This window comes from Nestor notabilis, unplaced genomic scaffold (assembly GCF_000696875.1).
Source record: "Nestor notabilis isolate BGI_N333 unplaced genomic scaffold, ASM69687v1 scaffold28918, whole genome shotgun sequence".
Taxonomy (NCBI): Eukaryota; Metazoa; Chordata; class Aves; order Psittaciformes; family Psittacidae; genus Nestor; species Nestor notabilis.
This window is the reverse complement of record NW_009940096.1, coordinates 1-20,429: the sequence shown is the minus strand read 5'-3', so window position 1 is coordinate 20,429 and position 20,429 is coordinate 1. Positions and strand designations below refer to the sequence as shown.

The 20,429-nt window shown below is 37.1% G+C and overlaps 1 protein-coding gene across 1 annotated transcript; it reads right to left on the bottom strand.

Annotated features, from left to right (window-relative positions):
* Nucleotides 1-938: 938 nt before the first annotated feature.
* LOC104410119 (X-ray repair cross-complementing protein 5-like) lies at nt 939-18,834 on the bottom strand (the record flags this gene model as incomplete). The annotated part of the gene is made up of 8 exons (XM_010020197.1): nt 939-1,008; nt 2,449-2,542; nt 6,850-7,046; nt 11,889-12,022; nt 13,288-13,378; nt 14,720-14,857; nt 15,548-15,610; nt 18,722-18,834. Coding segments are annotated over 8 exons (900 nt in total), but the record flags the coding sequence as incomplete, so codon positions are not given.
* Nucleotides 18,835-20,429: the final 1,595 nt, after the last annotated feature.

Sequence of the window (20,429 nt, the reverse complement as noted above, 5' to 3'; positions counted from 1 at the left end):
TGCTGTCGTCCTGGTTATACCAGAGAGGGTGTCGTGGTTTAAGCCCAGCCGGCTCCCAGACTGAAAGTCAAAAACACAGCACTGCACCAGCTACTAAGAAGGAGAAAAAATGACTGCTATAGATGAACCCAGGACAGTTGCATTTTCAGATTTAGGTCATGCAAGACAGTGGTTGACCTGTGCTTTGTATTCTTCCTTGCCTCCGCTTCAAAACCCTGTCTTACTGCATGCTGAGAATAGATTCACAGAATCATAGAATGTTTAGGGTTGGGAAAGACCTTAAGATCATGTAGTTCAAACCCCCCTGCCATGGGCAGGGAAACCTCCCACTATACCATGTTGTCCAAGGCCCTGTCCAACCTGGCACACAGAGTCAATTCAGTGCACAGAGTCCCCTCTCGTATTTAGGAGTCACATACTACCTGCTTATTACACCCTAAATGCACATGTGCATTCTTTTGCTCACAATAGGCAGTAAAAAATAATCTTTGCATGTAGAGATTTAAAGCCCAGGTATGAGATTTTTATTTCTTCATTGAACAGAGTAAGTAGACAGAAGACAGGTTTCTCACACTGTACACAGCCAACAGCCTTCCACTTCAAGCCACAAAGATTCTGTGAAGCTAAATGAGAAGCTGATACCTAGTCAGTACCAAGGGATCTGTCAGAAACACCTGAAGAGTTGCTCAGATGCCTCAATATAGCTGTTTAATGCCATCTTACACAAACATGGGTATCCAAGACTTTCAAATGCAGAAGGCAAGTATTGACATGGGAATTAACTGACACCTTTCTTTGGTGAGTACCACTAGAAGCTAACCAGAAAGCTCCAAAGCATCTCACACAGTATTAGAAATTTATGTTTAGACAAATAGCCTGCATTTACTGAACCTTGAAGATGCTACTAAATATAATTAAGATAGATAGAAGCCATTTACCGTCTTTGAAGTCAGCATTTTTCTGCCTCACCAGAATTCGGAAATCTTCTGCTGGATTAGCACTGCCAACCTACAAAAGGTCCGAAGATGATACAATCATCATCAGCCAATATCCATCTCTTTCTTCTTACCAGGCAACAAGGATCTTTATATTTCTGCTTATTTTAATATGGAAACAGAAGCTCTACACTTTTCTGCGTACAGACTCATAGAATGCAAGTCTTATAATGTGTGTTAATGCACAGTACTCCCAGCAAAGGAGGGTTATGACATGAGCAAGATGAACTTTACACTTACTATGCTGTACTGTTATAAGCTGACCGTGTTCTCTGGGTTTAGAGGTTAGAAGCACAGTAATTCAAGTTACCTGCTAGTTCAGCTTTGAGACTTTCTGTAGCACAGACCTCTCCCTAATCTTGACAGGTGCTTAATGAGGAATGGAAGCTCCCAGGCATGTGGGTACAGAATCATTGGTTTGCCACTCCAATGGGAAGATCAAAATTAAAAGCTTGCACTCAATTCATCTATCCTTCCTGGCCCAGTCTGACATCTTAAAGTTGAAGCTCTAAATGGGCATACAAGTGCAGAAGCCTTTCAAAAAAACTAAAACCAGGTCAAATATAAACACTGGAAAATGGATGCAGCAACTTTAGGGAAAAAAAATTACACTGCTTAAAATTTTCTTTCAGGAATGAAAGTTCTCCTGAGTATAATAGAAATTTTTATGCGTGGCTGTCAAAATAATTTGTAGATCTTGCAATAATCTTGCTTGGTCTCTCAGTGTTTTATTTAAATCTGGAAATGACACTTTTCAGGAAATATCAGAAATTTATATTAGGAATACTGAGTATTTAAATATTTTTAGATTTTATATCTTTTTAAAAATCTGAATCATGCATTTTAAAAACCAACCTTAAAAGACAGCACATTTGAAAACAAGGGAAGTTATCTCAATATTAAATCACTTTTTTCCCTGTAATACAAAGAATCAAGTAAAGGAAGGTGCACAGTTAAGATACAGGCTTCATCTACCCATGTGCACAACATCTGGAATTAAGTTAGACCTGGCAGCAAGATGAAGCCAAATTTGTGATTTAGAACCCTGTCCTGGTTGCAGCAGAGAATAGTCTTGAAAATCACAGCAATATCTTCGATTCAATACAGAGAGACAACAACTATGTTGCAGATGATATGAAAGAGAGCAAGAACAAAATTCAACTACTGAACGCCAATTCTGAGATTCTGTTTTCTTCAGATCCTCAGGCTTGCCCTTCAGAGTTCTAGATGCTGGGGGAGGATTTTGTCAAAAAATATCAAAGACTGATGGGAATTGGTGCTAAAATAGACCTAAGGGCAGAGAACCTCTAGCGGAGTCTCAAATCTACAGGTAGATAGTATTTCAGTCATATTTCAGCTAGAAATCCTCCTTTTATCAGATATTCTATATATTCAGTATAATAGAGAAACTAAACTTCCTCTTTAAGAAAGAGATTTGTAAAAATATACTTACAGAGGTGACATTTCCTTCAGCAAGTTTCATGATGCTAAAGCTACCTTCCTCATCTTCAATTTTTGGTTTCTTAAGGTTGGGTCCATCTTCACTGCTGCAAATGAGGAAGACAAAAATTAATACAAACACTTGAAATAAACTGTCCTGCCTACTAAGTAAGGAGTCAGTAAATTAATGAAATATACACTGAACATTGGACAAAACTTCATTATATAACTATTCCTAAATTAATGCTAAACCAGTCCTCATTTTTCTGCACAGGCTGCACAAAGCAGACAGTAAAAACACAGATCATACTTTACCTTAGCATAAAGCAAAGGCACTGCTTGCTGAAGGTACAAGATTATTCATGCTTATTTCAGGAGTGAATTTACTTATACACAGTTTTCCCACTTTTCTAAATATAGACTATCTCCAGTCATATTATTTTGAACCTGTTTATTGCATTAACCTTGATAATTTACAGAGTATGATTTACTGATTTACAGTATATTACACGTAGTAATATATTACATACATTACAGTATATTACATTTGGTATTCTCACCACATTTGCTGTAAATAGAAATAGCAATGAAAAATTAACATTTAAGTAAAAAATTAATTTACTCTTCAAAAATTACCTGCTAGTTCCTGGAACTGATAGCTGGTACAAAACTGTTTACTGGTGGCTTTTGAGTCTAACAACCCATACTCTCCACCAGCACACAAGAGCTTTATAAGATTCCACTTACAGCAGTCAAAACCTGCTAGACAAACCCCAATTAAGTATATAAGAACTCTCTTAGGACATTTTAAGCTAATCTCAAAATGCTTTCAAAAGACTGTTCTTTTAAAAAAGCTAATACTGAATTTAAGCTACTTTGTTGCTTGCTCCTTACAGGTAACATATACCAAGGTGTACATTCAAATTAGGAACTTAACTGTAACATCTAACATGCCAAACTTCACGGCACATCTTGGCAACAGAAGAAAATCAGGTAATCACAAAAGGGTAAAAAAATCAGATGCTGTGTTCTATGTCACTTAATGTGACAGGCTACTAACACAGAAGAATCGATTTCAGTTTAAGAATGCCTGAAAGCTACTCAGTGATGTGAATGGCAGTATTCGTGTTCAAGGAATCCCAAAACAATGTAAGAAGGTTTTCTCTAAAATTTTACTACTGCAGCGAAAAGACTACAGGGACAAAGCCAGAGCTCCTAGACTAGATGTCACTTTGCATTCTACAAGGTTAAAACTGATTTTAAAACCTGCATTGCACATTACAGAAACAATCAACTATTAGAAGGCACTTGTACAGTCTTCCTTTTCACTTCCCATAGCACACCTCTCCCTTACTTTACAATCAGTGTCCATCCCACTTTGTTTCAGCTGTCTTCTCTGTCCTATACCTAATTTTGTCAGTACCGAAATGAAATCCCTTCTTCCTCAGCAGCTCCTGTCATCCAACATAACCTTACTTATCACTCTAGGAGAAATGATGACTTCAGTTATGCCTTAGGACAAGAATAAGATACCTTGCTTCATCTTCAACTCTGCTGACTTTCTGGCTGACCTTGAAAAAGTGGCTTAATTGTTCTGGACAGCAAATATGCCAGTCTGTAAAATCGAGATAAACTGATACTTTTTTAACACCAGTGAGTTTACAACTTCTACTTGAACCAAAATCCTTGTATATTGATGTGCTTTGATGAAAGGTACAAAGAACAATGAAAATTATCTTTTAGAATACTTTTCTCCAACGGCGTTTTGCAATGTCTTGAAATCTTTTTCCTTCTGCATTATTTTTACTGATTCAAAATGCTTGGGGATTGGTGGAAGAAGGAGAACATAAATGCTGATGCTGCATTTAACTGCCTAGTACCAAATCCACAGCTGTTATTAATCAGTTCAGTACAGCAGAAACTAATGAATCCACACTCATTTATACCAGCCAAGGATCTGACATGTAGAATCTCTTACTGGCAATGCACTGATTAGTAGTATTTTTAAACTGTAAAACGTGCAACTACTATTTGAGAAAAATTAATGAAATACAAGATTAATTTAAAACACCCACTTCTACATTTATATAGAAGCCTCTCACATATGCAAAGTTGGATGAGGTAACAGCCTCTCCAAAGCCAACCTAAGAAGGAAAAAGTAAAATGCTTTCTATTTTACTGGATTTTTTAAAACTACATGAAGCTTAGTAAAAGTGAAACAAATGAATACTGAATATTAAACACTATGTTAAGATAGCATGCCTACATTTATGCTGCCTTAATCCCACTAGACCTTAAAATTAAGTGGAGAAGGCTTCTAGCCAAGTTCTTCAAAACATTTTAGTGCAAATTATTTAGATCTGACAGTTTTAATAAGTTGAATGTTATTTGTTGTTAGACATATTTCTTAGTCATTGTTGCAGAGTGATGTATCTCTACAGTGCATATTTAAATCCTCTTTATCAAAAGATTCTACCACTCAGCTTTTCCTCAAAGACAGAAGACCATACAGTTAATGTTTCTGTTGAAGCAATGACAATACTACTGTTCCCATTCATTACTACAGCAATATCATTTATTCTGCAACTTTTAAACCTCTATTACCATTCATTCTTCTTTGCATAATTGAGTTTGTATCCTTTTACTTCCCTTACAGATTTTTTTAAAACAATTTTAATGCCCTACAAGAATTTCTATCTTAATTATTTTTATAGCTGCTTTCATCACCCTTCTAAAGGAAACCAGTTTTAAAATAAAATAGCTTTCCTTCTTGCTTGTCAAATTGATGCCTTTGAGATGATATCTTTTAAGCAACTACCAATAATTTTTTGCTTAAATTCTCTCTCTAGCTTGTTTGAACCCAGTTTTGCTTTCCTTGGTTTTGTTTTGGGCTTATCTGGGGTTTTTTTTAACTGGTTCTATCACCTTTTTAAAGTACACATATAAATCTATGAATGTATACGCACACACACAGACAAACTGGGGCATAGAGCATGGACAGGAGAATTCGATCAGTATGAATTCAAGGACACACCAAGGCAAGACAGGCACACATAGCAATGAACAAAATAAAAAGAAAGGTGCTTCCCAGTTTGTATATAGAAATGCAGTCATTGTTCCAAAGAAATAATGTGATAAGCCCTGTGTCATGTCTTCCCAAAGACAACATGCTGAGGAGGCTCTAGCCATCCCCAGATAAAGGATATATGACAGTTCAGATAACCAACGCCTCAAAATGGCTCAAAGACATTGTTCCTAGTGCTGAAAGGACAAAGCTAAAAAATGGCAAAAGGGAGAAAGAAAGAGCTAACTAAGAACTCTCCCAACATGTGACTGGTGAGGCACTGGAATGGGTTGCCCAAGGAAGTTGTGAATGCTCCATCCCTGTCTGTGTTCAAAGCCAGGTTGGACAGAGTCTTGAGCAACCTGATCTAGTGGAAGGTGTCCCTGCCCACGGCAAGGGGGTTGGAACTAGGTGGTCTTAAGGTCCTTTCCAACCCAAACCATTCTATGATTCTGTGATCCCAAGGGAACCAATGGTCATATTATAAACATTCAATAAACTAAGCTCTAAGACACAGATTTTATTTGAGCAAATTGATTTGGCTGGAGTGACAGTACCAATGCAGTAGCAATTAAATATTTATTCTTCATATCTGCAGCACAAAGTAAACAAAGTATATGTAATAAAAAAAAAATTATCTTAAAAACCGTTCAGACAACAGAAGTTTCAGAAAGTGTCTGTAGCTGTTTGATTTTTCAAGACATTCACATTTACTGCACAGAAGATAATAATGAAGCTGCTTTTCTTTTGATTTGGTATTCAAAAATGAAAGCTGCAGAACAACCTAAATTGAGCATGCTGAGAAAGAAGACTCATCTTTAAAGCTAATTTAAAACTCTGCAGCATTCACTCTAAGTTAAATTAGACCCTCTGTTATTCTTATTTGAACTATTTTGTAACTACCAATAGGACAAACTATTTGACCAGAAGAGAGTAAGCAATGCAACAGGTTGCCCAGAGAGGATGTGCAGGCTCCATCCAGACTTCATGAAGCCCTGAGTTACACACTTAGACCAGAGAGGACCCTGCTTTGACAGCAGATTGAAAAAGAAAGCTCCTGAGGTCCCTTCCAACCTGAGGGATTCTGTGACTTTGTGATAACAAATATAGATATGAGGAAGCTACAGAACAGTTCCTAGTGTGTCTTGCCCAATAATAGTAAGAGCACCATTAATCACAAAATACCCCAGACATATTGTGGTACCACAATATTCTCTACCCATCAGTATTTTTATAGTGTGTAGCTCATTGATTTTATGTTACAAAGACCCTGAGACTGCTCCATCCAGCAAAAACAATTTGAAGCGTAAAAAAAAGTTTTTAAAAATCCGTAATACATCTCCAACTTACCTGTCTTTGAAGATGTCTTGAGCAGTCTTCTTTTCCTTTTTCTTGCCAACCTCCTTTAGGGGGAAAAGTGCTTTTATTTTCTCAAGAGGACCCTGACACCTTTCTTTTACCACACTGGGCATCTCCAGCATCTCTAAAAGGTGCTCTTCAATTGGTGGCAATGGCTCACTGGGGTGAAAAGCCTTATGCTGCAAACACTGCAAGAAATAATTTGAGCAAAAGAAAGCTTTTAGTTTATGTGCTTTTAATATAATGCCTGTATGCCTGACATCATATGGTAAATGCAAAATATCTTCCATATTAAAGAAACTGCCTTCATATTGCTGAGAAATATTCCATCTCACAAGTGCTCCATTACAAAAGTGGATTGCCAGTCAATTGGTCAGCTGTTTAAGAAGGTAGATAATATTAAATAAGAACAGTGATGCTGATGAGTGTTCCCAAACTCACTGGAATGAGTTCTATGAAAATTGTTACGAAAATCTCAGGAATGAAACAGTCATCTGCATCTATTCAGCTTTTTAATTTCACTTCGTCTTTAAAATGAGGTTCTATTATAAAACAGTCACCTGGAAGAGATTTCTATACATTCCAAAATTAGGAATTAGCAACAAGATATATACCCCAACCATGTTTTCCAGTTACTGTCATAGTTTATTGCCCCTCAAAGAAAATATTTCTTCTTGGTCAATAATACTCAGTATGCATACAAGAGAAATTTTCACCAGCTTAAGAACAAATGGAAAGAGAGAAGTTAAATGTGCACAAGAAAGGCACAGAACATAGGTATGTTTGGAAATCAGCTTTGAAAAGAGTGAGGAAATGAAGGGGCCTGGCAGATGTACATCAAAATTGGAACAGATGGTAGGAGCTAGAGAGGAGAAGGCTTTTTCACCAAAGTGTAAAGACAGTGCACACAGTCAGGGAGTCAAGCAAAGGGAGAGAGATGAGGTTAATGAGGCAGGCTACAGAAATTCCACCGAGAATTCTAAAAGCAAAATAACTACCTTAAATGCTGTGAAGTATGGGATAGCAGAAGAGATGTATGTGTGTATGCATATACATATACAGATACCAGTGCATTGCACACACACATGCAAAAAACCACATAACCGTAGAATGGTTTGGGTTGGAAGGGACATAATGTACATGAGAATATTTTTCTAAGCTCATTGTATTGGGTGTGTTAGACACAAGTGTGAAGGTAACTACTCCTGGTAAACTAGAAATAGAGCAGAAATTTGCTGCCCTGTTGGCTGTCAGACATGCCATTAATTTAAAAAACAAAGCCAAAGCAAACAAAACCCTCTATTCATGCTGAAAGGCTGCCAATAAAGAAAACCCAGACCATATGCTACACGTCAATACTGATGTGCTTTCATGCTGCTATTAAGATTCCAATCCATATTAGAGCATACTGTCAAAAGGAGGCAGTTATACAAGGCTACTGATTTGGAAAGACTTGCAATGATTTAAGGCATAATTATTTTGAAAGAGAGTAAAAATGTTGCTAGAAGCTGCAGTAATGGCTCTTGTGATACAAAAAAACAATATCAAAACAACATTAGGGAATTGAATTAAATTCGGAAAGTAAAAAACTTAAGTCTGCTGTTGTGAATGTGTTTTTCATCTGAAATCTCTATGTGTGCAGCTGCAAGAGTTGAGCAGACCAAGCAGGCACAGCCTGCACTTGTTCCTCTTTTTAGAGCAGATGACTACCTCCAAAACCTGAGATGGCAGGTACCATCAAAACTCAGGTGCTAATGAGAGATGAAGTTGAATAGACTTAACCTGGAGTTTCTAATCCCAAACAATCCCTTTTAACCTTGCTTCATTTTCCTTCTGTGCTCAGCAAGAGCACTCCTACCCTCACCAGCTAGAAGCAACCCACACTGCCACTGGCATCCAGACTCACTTTTCTGTTCACGCGTGTTGTCAGCAATGTCCTAGATCTTCCTTGCTCTTCCTTATTTCCTTACATTTCCAGCCTAGAGATGCAGCAAGCTTTCAGAAACCGGGGTCATGCTAAGATGCTGGTCAATGGATGTGAAGAAGTGGGCTTTTCAAAGAATTTATTCCATGATAAGCAATGGCATAAATGCATGAATAGACAGGAATTTACTGCAAGAAAGGATCTTGCCTTGTTCCCTTCCACGCGGTGTCTAGGAACACACTTTTGTAAGCACATATTTTAGCAGATCGATAGTAAATCCTTCAGCAACCTAGCACTATTTAAAGCCTTAGAACATGGGAGACAGATTCAGCTAGGTAAAAGATAACCATCTAGCCTATGTCTACACCACCACAACAACCATGTACTTAAAATCTCCAAAATAAGAAGGATCAATTACTTTCCCAAGGTTCTTATTCCATGGATTATGAAAACAGGCTTGGACAAGTCAGCTTACACTAGTTAGCTAGCTTTTGGGTGGTTACTTCAGTGTGAACTGAATCCCAACACAAGTGTTTTAGAGTTCAGTTTACAGCTAGTTTCTGGCAATTTCAAAATGACCTTCCAAGAGATCCACTGCATTCAACCAAACATAAGATTATTTTTTGTTGAAAGCCTTTAGACTTCTGTGAGCAACCTCCTGTACTCCTTCTGTTCTGCTTTTTGAAAGCACATAACCATACAGTCCAACCATTTATAAAAAAGCTCAGTCCTCTAAGGTCACTTACACACTTTACGCAACAGCCATTAAAGCATCTTTAGAGGCAGACTCTGCAGCTGGATCCCATGAAATATGTGACGCTGCAGGCTACTGTCCTCACAAGCCTTCCCCCAGGTCTGTCTCAGTACAGAGGAATTGGTTTATTTGGCTATCAAATAAAATGCACTGTGTTCCCCAAATATCATACATGTTTCAAATCCCTGTATTTAAGAGGAACAACTTAAACAGTGATGTTAGAATTCTGCTACCACAAAAGCAATGGAAGTTCACTTAGGCTTTTTTTGAAGCATGAAATACAAGGTGAAACTCTGGATGTAGGATATTCCCCATCTTCCACTCCAGCGAGCATTAACAACTCCTTTCCACCCACTCTGTCATTTCCTGATGCCTACCACTACTTCCAGAGATATAATTTAGCTTGATGCTTCTGTTTAAATCCTGGCTCTTGTCACTTATCATTCTAAATATCTTCATAAGGTAACAGAGCAAGGAAATTAAGAAGTTCATCCTTTCTTCAGAGTTATTTTTCCAAACTATTTATAGGTCCTGTTTAGCCCAATCAATTTACTGGCTACATTCACAAGATGATGTATAATTTTCTTTTGTAGTTCTTAAGGAACCAGCAGTGCCACTTGGTCTAAGAGCAAAATATTAAGAATCTGGAACATGTCTGCAGCAAAGAAGAGAACAATCTTTCTGCAGCTTACACAGATTAATAGCAGTTTTGTAACCACAACAAAAAAACTGGGCTGTGCATGGCCAAAAGAAAGCACTAAAAGGACTGATAATTTAGGGCTTTATAAACAGCTAGCACTGTGGACAGGAATTGTGTACTACCCAGCGCATCGAAGCAATCAATAAATACTTTTTCCACCAGTAGCATTCCCCCTTACAAAATTACTACTATTTTTTTTATTACTTTTATTAGTATAATTACTTTCACCCTCTAAGGGAATCGGTGATTTACACAGTTACTCTCTTCTAGCAGCCCCTGACTCAACTGCTGGGACAACACCATCATACTGTTCCAGAAGACAAATGGCACACATAGAGAAACATCTGTCATTGACAGGCAACACCCATTGAACCAGAAGGTGGCAAGACTGTATCTAGCAATAGAATAGAGGATATGCTATCCCCTATGTGTTTCATTTACAAGCAAACCCATATTTAATCTGTAATGCTCAAACTTCAAAATCCTTCCTAAAATATTAGCCATGCAGAGATCAACCCATCTTAAGCTCTTGCCCAGCAATAATCTTCTACTGACCAAATCTTGCATTCAGTTATATACTGTCTTGTCAATATGACTGGCAGAATTTGAAGGGAACACTGAGTTCTTCAAGTTTCAATCAGAGTAAGATGTGAGAAGAGTGGGCTTACATATATTCCTGAAACATATATATGACCTTCAGATCCTTTGGTTCTTTTGTCAATACTGAGGCAGCACGGCTTTTGGACGCTAGGGTAAGGTTTCTTCATTAAAAAAACAACAAACTTTTAAACTGAAAAAAATTAATTTGGAATTGTTGAGATATGATGGACATGGTTGATTTAATACCATTTCTGGTCAATTTTCAGAGTGGAGTCAGGCACTCAATATATCACCATGGTTCTGTACACAACACAATTCTGTAGCTGCATAAGTTGTAACATAATTTTCCTTATTTTTGGATTTGCTGTGTCATTTGTTGAACACTTGACTTCCAAAGTATAATTAAGTTTCTCATTCTCACAGTTGCAATGAAAATCTCCATGATATGAAAAGAATGTAAATCAAACTATAGACAGCTTGATACAATAGCTGCAAGAAGTGTGAACTGTTCAGCTCGCCTATAAAGTGCATCAGCTCAGACACCCAAATGGAATAACAAATGTCAACAGTGTTAACCATTTACTACTGACCAACTTCACCTCAGACAGATCTGTTTTAGAACCACTGCCAGATGCAACAATGGACAGAAAAGTGACTGGTCAAGATTTGACGGGATACAGACTGAGAAGCTAATGAGATCCCTGATTTTCAGTCAGTTTCTCTCTTTGCCCAGAAGCTGAAGACTGAGACTGTTGAGATACACAAGCAAGTTTTAATTTGTCTAGTCTAGGTCCTGTGAATATCACTGATGCTGTTGCAGACACCTCAGCACATGTGTGATTTCCTTTCCTTCCTGGAAACCGGAAAATTTAAGAATAAAGTCTATGTCAGAGACAACACAGAAATCATTGGCTAGCCTACTTGCTACTTAAATACAAAAGAATTTATATTCCCATCTTCACAATACAGATCTTCCCAACAAGAATCAAAGACAGCAAGGTGAAAAGTCTTACAAAACAAGGTGTTTAAAAACATCATGTAGTTCATCTCACCTGATACAACCTCTGAAAATGAGGGTTTGGAATTTTGCTGGGCTTAAACAGGTCCTCAAAAGTTTCTCCGTCATCAGCTTCATAAACCAAATTCATAGAATCAATCAAAGAGTCAACAGCAGATAACTGATCCGCTAAGGCAGCAATCACATACAAAGAAAAAGTAAACACACTTACAGATGGATGCATTTCTTGAAACAATTTATAAATGAAGATTCACTTCAGAATGTGAGATTTTGACCAAGTTATTACACGCTACAGAATACACTACAGATATAAACGTGCCAATAAAGAATAAGGATAATGGACATAATAATAAACACCCTGCTTTATTTAACGACTACAATGTAAAGTCATAAAGCTTTTCTTTTCCCCCAAGACCTCAATTATTGCTGCCTTTCTGCTTCCATTTTTCTTCTTTTTCAAGATGTTTTTATTTGCAACAGAAGGTTTTATAGGCCATGTAGAAAATAAGGAGAACAGTTGCTTTGAAGAACTAAAGGGCATAATATAAATTTTTAAAGTTCTGATCACAAATAAACACAGTTCACAACAGTCAACTACTGCTCTGATAAGTCAGGTTTGAGATTTGTTCTCAAACTGGCGATTAGAGGCAAGAAAACAGAAACTGTTTCAGAAACAACTCAGCATGCTTTATATACCCTGATGTGCAGATACTCATTCAGTGAATCTCATAAAAAATTTTAAAAGTGGAAGTTGATTTTAAGCTACATCCATTTAAACTCATTGCTGTGCAAAATTCTCAGAACAGTGAGTCAAGCTTCGTATGGCTGCATGCTCTATGGCTCTCCAAAGACACCCTCCATCTGAACCTGGACACGAGTAAGTGCATGCTTTAAAAAAAACAACACACCACAGAAAATACAGTCTGTGTCTTGTACATTATATTAACAGGCAATACTGTAACTGGCTACAGGACCAGCTTTGCATGAATGAAACTGATGCCTCTGTTCTAATTCTAGCTAGCTAATCACACATTGTAGCTCCCAAGAGGTTTGCCCATTTAGTCTCACAAATGAGTTCAAAGATCAAAGGGTAGAGAGGTCTAAATGTGCGCCCTCCATCATGAAGATTCTGTGAGACTATTAATCCCTTAACCCAAGCCAGAAGTCATTTAACAGGACAGTTTTAAAAGATTGCAGACAAACCTCAAGTCTGCTTAGCTTGCAACTAAGCTGGCAAAGTCTTGCTACGTGCTTTACTCATGAAGACCACATCACCATAATGTATTCCCCAAAGGGATGGGGCTGTTCTTCCTAAGCCAAAATAATGACAAAGCTTATGTGTTCATTGAAAAGTCAGATACTCCCTTTTAGAGTATCTTAAATGAAGACAAATAGGTTACTTTGTCCAGCTGCCCAGTGAATTACTATCTTACCTGTAGGAATGCATTTTTTACTGTTTTTCAAGGATGAAAATATATACTGTCGTAAGTCTTCCATGTAGGGTAGTTGAACATAGATGAGACACTAAATGAAGCAAAAGAAGAAACTGAGCCTGTAGAAAAAAATCTGTCATATCCCAGAGTGCCCTATCAGGGCAATATAAACATAAGAAAAATCCAAAGATATATCTGTGTGTATCAAAATACTTAAATAAAATATTTACAGAGCAACACAGTTTTAAGTAGAATAAAACACAGAATTATTTTATAATATAGTGATGGCTACACTCCTCATTTTTCTACGCATAGAAAAAAGACCTTCCAGGTCATCCAATCCATTTTTCTTGTACAGAGTTCCAACCAGCCAAGCTTTAAATAAGTCATATATTGGTACTTTGGGAGGTTTCATCATAGCTTACTGTGTTTCAAAATCAAAAGTTGGGTTTTGTTCTTTTTGACATTCTCAGCCTCATTTTTTTCTTTATTCAAATACTTCCTCCAGTTCATACCACCCTAAATAATTCCTTTCCATCCTTTATGTTTATGCCCTTCAAAAGTCTGAAGATTGTTATGTCCGCCCCCACCTTCGTCACTGCTTTGCCATGCTATACACATTTAGCTCTTTCAATAGTCTCTCGTAAATAAGATCAGTGGAAACATGCTGCAAAAATGCTGACGTGTTGCTTCTGGATGTCTCAAAATTTTTTATATATATATTTCATATATGATTATGCTGCATGCAGAACTTCTGTTTGTTTCTAAGAAACACACATTTTTTTTCCTCCTGTTTTTTAAAATAACCTTTTCAAGTAAATACTGTCTTCCTAACTCCAGATGAATTTAAACAACAGCTTTAAATGCTGTGAGCTCCTCCCCTCAGTTCCAGTTGACTTGGAAACCTAATGACAACAGCCCAGTTGGACACGCTTGAAAAGCCACATCAACTATCAAATTCAAATTTTGGACTACCAAGCAACCTGGAAATAAATCCACAGTGTAAGAAACTGAAAGAATCCACAATCAGATTGTATGCAGAGAGGTAGGTAGTAACACAGCAAAAAGCAGTGGCAACTTATTATGTAACTATGAGATTACATTGTTTCTAGATACCAAAAAATTTGATATTTCCAGGATAATAAAATGAAATTATTACTATGTTATTGAAACAAAAATCAGTATTAAACCTGTAATATAGAGGATACTAGTGGAATCATATTACATTATTTTTCCACGTATTTTTTCTAGGGAATTTTCTTACAATTTATTACCTCTTTGTCCTAAGACTTGGTACTATGACTGAAAAGTCACATTGGTTTCTTCCTGCATTACAAAACACTGCATATGATTCGAATGATATTTTATTAACTGGTATTTGTAAAGCGTCAGTATGGAAGCTTTCTATAGAAAGGTAAGAATGAAAGATTACCTCATATGCATCCTTAATATACGGAAAAGCTGCTCCAATTTGTGGGTTACATCTTCTATCATAAGCATAACGTACTACAGCTACTACTTTCAACTCATCCAACGCATGAACAAGGGCAGAAAAAGCAACTGCTGCATTCTGGAGGGGAGAAAAAAGAAAGTCCACAGAGTCATGTAAGTTGCCATTAGTCTTCTGAAATACATCTTTCACACTGAATTCAGTGAATCACAGCACCGATTTACTCAAGACTAGTTCCCATTTCACCTATAACTTCAGCACAAGCATTTTTCATGTTTGAAAAATGAAGCAGAAAGGTCAAATCTCATCATGATAGTGGATCACTTCAAAGCTGAGCAAACTTTAGATCCAGCACGTTCCACCTTTTCCACTACGTGTGAAGAGCTCTCAGAAGTATTACAAGAGAGAGAGAAAGCGAGGGAAGACAGACCCTTAAAGGAACACTTCAGAGCACTATACAGTGAGATTTTTATCTCTGATATTTAAAATAACTTGGAGGTCTGGTTTAAATAACAGAGTGACAGAGCTTACCGTTGCTCTGCATGTGAATGGACTTAAGTACTAATTCCAGGTTCCCCATGCTCTTGCACAAGCATAATACTTCCCAGTTTCTCATTCATGAGATAAGGTATTCATTCGGGGTCTAATCCAACTTCTTTTCATCCTAATGGGCAATGGAACAAGATCTACCTAACCTCCATTAAAACTATTTGTCTTATTTATACAGAAAGACAGGACAATCTCAAGTGCCACTATTATTCTTTGTTTGACAGCAAAACACCCTTTGCATTAAACTTCAGTTCCTCTTACCTCGTCATCTTTTGCTGCAAAGACCTTCAGAACCTGGTTGCCCATGTAGCAATGCCTCTGGATCTACAGATTCAAATAGTCAAGAGTTAGCCTGACCTAAACAAAATGTCATTGACGCAACTGGACCAATGAAATTATGAAACAACTAATGTATTACTCAAGTGAGAAGCCACAAAATTTCATTACTGTGCATAGAAGTTAAAGCCTTGTATATGCTTCGTATCTCCATTTATCATTCAATATGGATATTCAGTCATATTCAGCTGGATATTCTCATACCTTCATTGCTGAACAGGAATAAAAGACTAAGTGTCTGCAGCTGTTACCAGTCTGAATAATATTGCAGTAATTCAAAAGTCAGTGTGGAAAACCACAGTACTTAATAAAAGGCCTAAACCTAATTGACACCACATCTATGCTATTAAATTTTCCTAGCAAAGATATGTCAAAAAGGAGCTGAAAAAGTCACATTCCTAACTAATAAAGCTACTTCAACAGCAACCTGGAGTGTATGCGCCTGTGATGGCAAAGAAGCACTTCCGTTAGCAGAGTTTATGCTGTTCATGAACTTGGCTGAACCACCCCATACACCCCCCAAAAAAAAAAATAGTTTCAACAAGGGTTATTGCTGGAATAGCTGGAGCTACAGAAACTGAGATACACCCAGTGAAACACTGCAGCAGTGGAAAACCTGTCACTAAGACTGCATACTACTATGAACACTGGTTAAAATTACCCTTGTTACAGAAGAATCTCTTCAAATTACTGCCTCCAAACTAACCTGGAGTTTCATTATTTAGCAAATTACCATAATGCTGTTGAAGTCAGAGACAACTTGCATCCAAGCAGAGCTGTTTTAAGTATTACAGCACAATTCTTCAACTCTGATTATTCTACCTGCCATTATTCTTTGCTGTTCTGTCTTTAAAAACTTGGGAAATTTTATGTTCAGTATAGTATAAATAACCAGATGTGTGTATCCCAACACTTTTTTTGTTTGGGAAAAAAAGGTCCCTTTGTAATATTTTCAAGTATTATTTCTTGATTTACATGGCATTACTTATAAATTAAAAATCAAAGTTTAAGCGGCCTCTGATCTTCTTTCCTGAGGGATGTGAATAACTCAGAAAAATATAAGGTGGTTCTATTCCTTCTTTAATTATGTATTTGAAGCTGTTCCAGTTTCTCTAGTTAATAATAAATTATATTTTCTCCAAAGTTTTTTAAAGAAACAATTTAATACAAACCATACATTTGAATAGTGTCAATATTACGATTCCAAACAACAAAATTCCAGAATCAAAACATAAGGAAATCATGGGTTTTGAAAATTCCACAATGATATCACTTCCTGGTATCATTATCTAAACAGTGTAATTTTAATTCTGCAATCACACCTGAATAACTTTATTACACTGATGTCTACACAACCATTACTGGGCATAATTACTCACACTCCTACTTACAGAATCAGAGCACACTTTAGTTAAGATGTCATTCCTATGCATTATGAAATCCACAAACAAAAGAAGCACATCATAAAAAATTATCAAAAGCAATAAATAATATATTTTGTGCACTGAGAAAATATAAACCAATATGTTAATTGAGGCATATTCATATGAATCAAGAATAATCCTACAATTAATTATATTCTACAATTAATTATTAACTATGTATTTGAAGGTATCAACACATTATCTGACCAATGGGGGGGGGCGGGGGGAGGGGGGAATCCATGTGAAATAGCAGCTCACTTACAGGAGCATGATTTTTGCATCTGTTTTCCTTAGTTTCTGTTTAAATTAAAAGTCAGACTTCAAGTCAAAATAGGAGACCAGCCTCCAGCATAAGAAAATGCTGCACTTGTGCAGCAATACACATCTTGTGGAATTAAATGAAGACAGTAAGACTCAGCTGTAGGCTGAGTTAATAATATGCTTTGGACCACCACACTGCAATGCTCTAAGGGCATATCTAGCAACATGCAGGGGTCTCCATGCCACCTGTATTGTAAAGTAAAAATATGTTTAGTAACATCCATTTGGGAGCAAGCTCCCACAGATACTTCCTATTTCATTAGCATCTCTCCCTCCTGGTGAAGGTAATGATTCCTCAGCCTTCATCACAGGTACTATTTTGTTCAGACAGTGAGACATTTCAAAGAAGAGCAAGAGGGCTGAGAGCTTTCAGAACAGAAGGTGCAGTGCTGCCCTATGATTTTCTTTCTGTTTTGAGTGGTGAAAAGGACTGGGTGCAGTGAACTCCAAGAGTGAAGTTTCAGTCACCATGTGCAATATCCTGGAGAAGAAAGAGTGGGAGCCAGCTTAACATTACTAGCAAATACTGGCGCTCACATCTCTGTACTTTCTCCTCGTATGTCCTGCTTCAAGAAGGGTTTTCTTAAGCCTTTGCCTAAGGCTTCCCTAATGCTCAAGTCCTGGATTTTCTGCAGGAAATCACCCTGTGCTGGATAGCTTTTATTAAGGTACTTGCTCAATGTAAGTTTCTTACATCTTCCAGGTAAAACAAATGGCAAAATTACTATCACAAGTACAGGTAAGTGCATAAAAACACCAAGCATTTCACTGAAATATGGAGAGCTTTTGAACGATGTTATCTTCATCTAAGTTCTGTGAAGTCTTTGCTACATTTAGGTTTTGTTATAGTAGAAACAAGAAGCACGTCACAGTTCACAAACTAATCCTCATGGAAACAAGAATAAATCCAGTCAGTTCTCAGGCTTTCTTTAACATTTCTTTAATGTTTAGAGAGAGACCTCTTCTGCCGTCACGGCTGGACAAAACCCAAAAAGGCTACTGCATGATTTGAACAAAGAGAGACTGTCTTCTGTTTCAGATCTGGCATCACTATTTAAGTTCATGAGATGAAATGAAACTACAATACCTCTTGTCTCCACAGAGATCTAAGTTCAGTGGTTCTTGCTTCACTTGAGGGCCCAATGGCCACATTTATGAACTTCTGTCCTCACAAGACTACACACCGTTTGTATGTACTGGAATGAGAAGTCAAGTCACCCCTGTATACATGACTGCAGATGCTCCTTTCCTAATACTGGAACCCAGTACACCACCACAGCTATAGTGAATTCAAACTGAAATCAACTGTTTGAACAACCCAGGTAGTTGAATGGGAACAGGTTTAGTAGCATACCTGAGAGGATCGGCTAAATCCCAAAATAGAAAAGCATTTTGCTTCTGTTTTGTATTTCATTTGCTCTTCGTCTTCCTTGGAAAAAGGAACTATATCACTGCCATAGCGAAACCCTGGAGAATAAGACAAGAGCATCTGGTAAGCATATGGCCCTACAATTCTAAGACCAAAATTAGCTCTCTGAGTATTTTAACAACCATGCATGCCCCACAGCTACACTCCACACACACTCATCAAATTACTTTCCCTGTTAACAAAAAACCCACACACCCATAGAAACATTTTGTACTTCATGAACAGCAGTTGCACTTGCACTCCTTGTACATTGTTCTATGTAACACAGCTACTCTCATAGAAAGCAGAAAATAAGGAAACTGAACATCTTGCCCAACAAAGTTACGCTTGCAGAATAGATTTAAGCAAATTGGAATAGATTTCAGCAAATAGATGGCAAAATGCCTTGCAAACGTAACAAGAGAAAAACCCAAACATACCAGAAAGCATGGACAGGAAACCAAAAGAGATCCAGAAAACAAAATGTGTTAACAGTGGAAGTGAGATACTCCTTCATACACAATGGTGTAGGCTGTATACAGAAGTGGTCTCTGTATGTATTTGTGTTTCACTTCCCATGCCTTACATTACAGGGATATCTCCACAAAGCAGAAAGTTGTTAGCTTCTCAGAGCTATCATCTGTTCCAACTGCTTATTCCCCCACCTCAAGCTCTAATATCCTCCCTATATGGAACATGGTCACTTTATTTATACTATCACAGACTAAGGACAATATCCTCAGGTGCAAAGAAAGCAAAAGGAATAGAGGTAAATCCCTGGATGAAAAACTGTATGCAGATACATTTTCCTGGAAACTGAAAAGCAAGCACACAGCGAGAATGAATGGAATTTCAATATGGGTGCTTCAAATGCAAAATATTGTCTGACTATGGTATTTTTCAAAAAGTCCACAGAAGTCCATGAGGCATCAGCAGCTCTTTAATTGTAAGCAGTATCACACCACTGATAGAGAAATTTTCAGTCTCTTTGTTCACACTGAGCCATTCATTACTTTTTATTAATATCCCACAACTACTCAACTTAGATTGTCAGGACATCAGCAGAGAATGGTCACAAATGCTTCAAAATATATGCCATGTAAAAAGTGGATTTTTTTTATTACAAGTTTTGAAGTTATAAAACATAAACAGACTATGAGTGCTTACCTATTATTTCTGCTTAAAGAAACAAACAAAAAAAAAAATCACAGTCATTGGGACATTTTTATCTGCTACAAGACACCTATGATTGCTACAACTGAAAGGTGTTAAATAAAAAAAAAAAATACAGTATTGATCTTAATTTTTAGATTTATTTTATCCATTTGAGAGCACTTTCTATACTGTTATCTCAATAGTTCTGCCCTTCAGAGTTAATCCACTTGCTCTACCTTGTGTGGGATAAAAACAGTGAAAGAAAGAAAAAAAATTAGTAATGAAATACATCCATATGATCACAAAAATGTAAACATATTTGCTTAACTCAATTTTTTAGAACTAGACTATTTCATACTTTTCTGAAGCCTTCAGTCTTCTACAGAATTAAATCTATTCCGAAACAAGCTGAAGGTTATAGAAGTATTCTGCATAACACTACCTCAGATTGAACCCGTTACAGAATTTAAGAAACTGTCCTGGGTTCAGCTACAGCAGT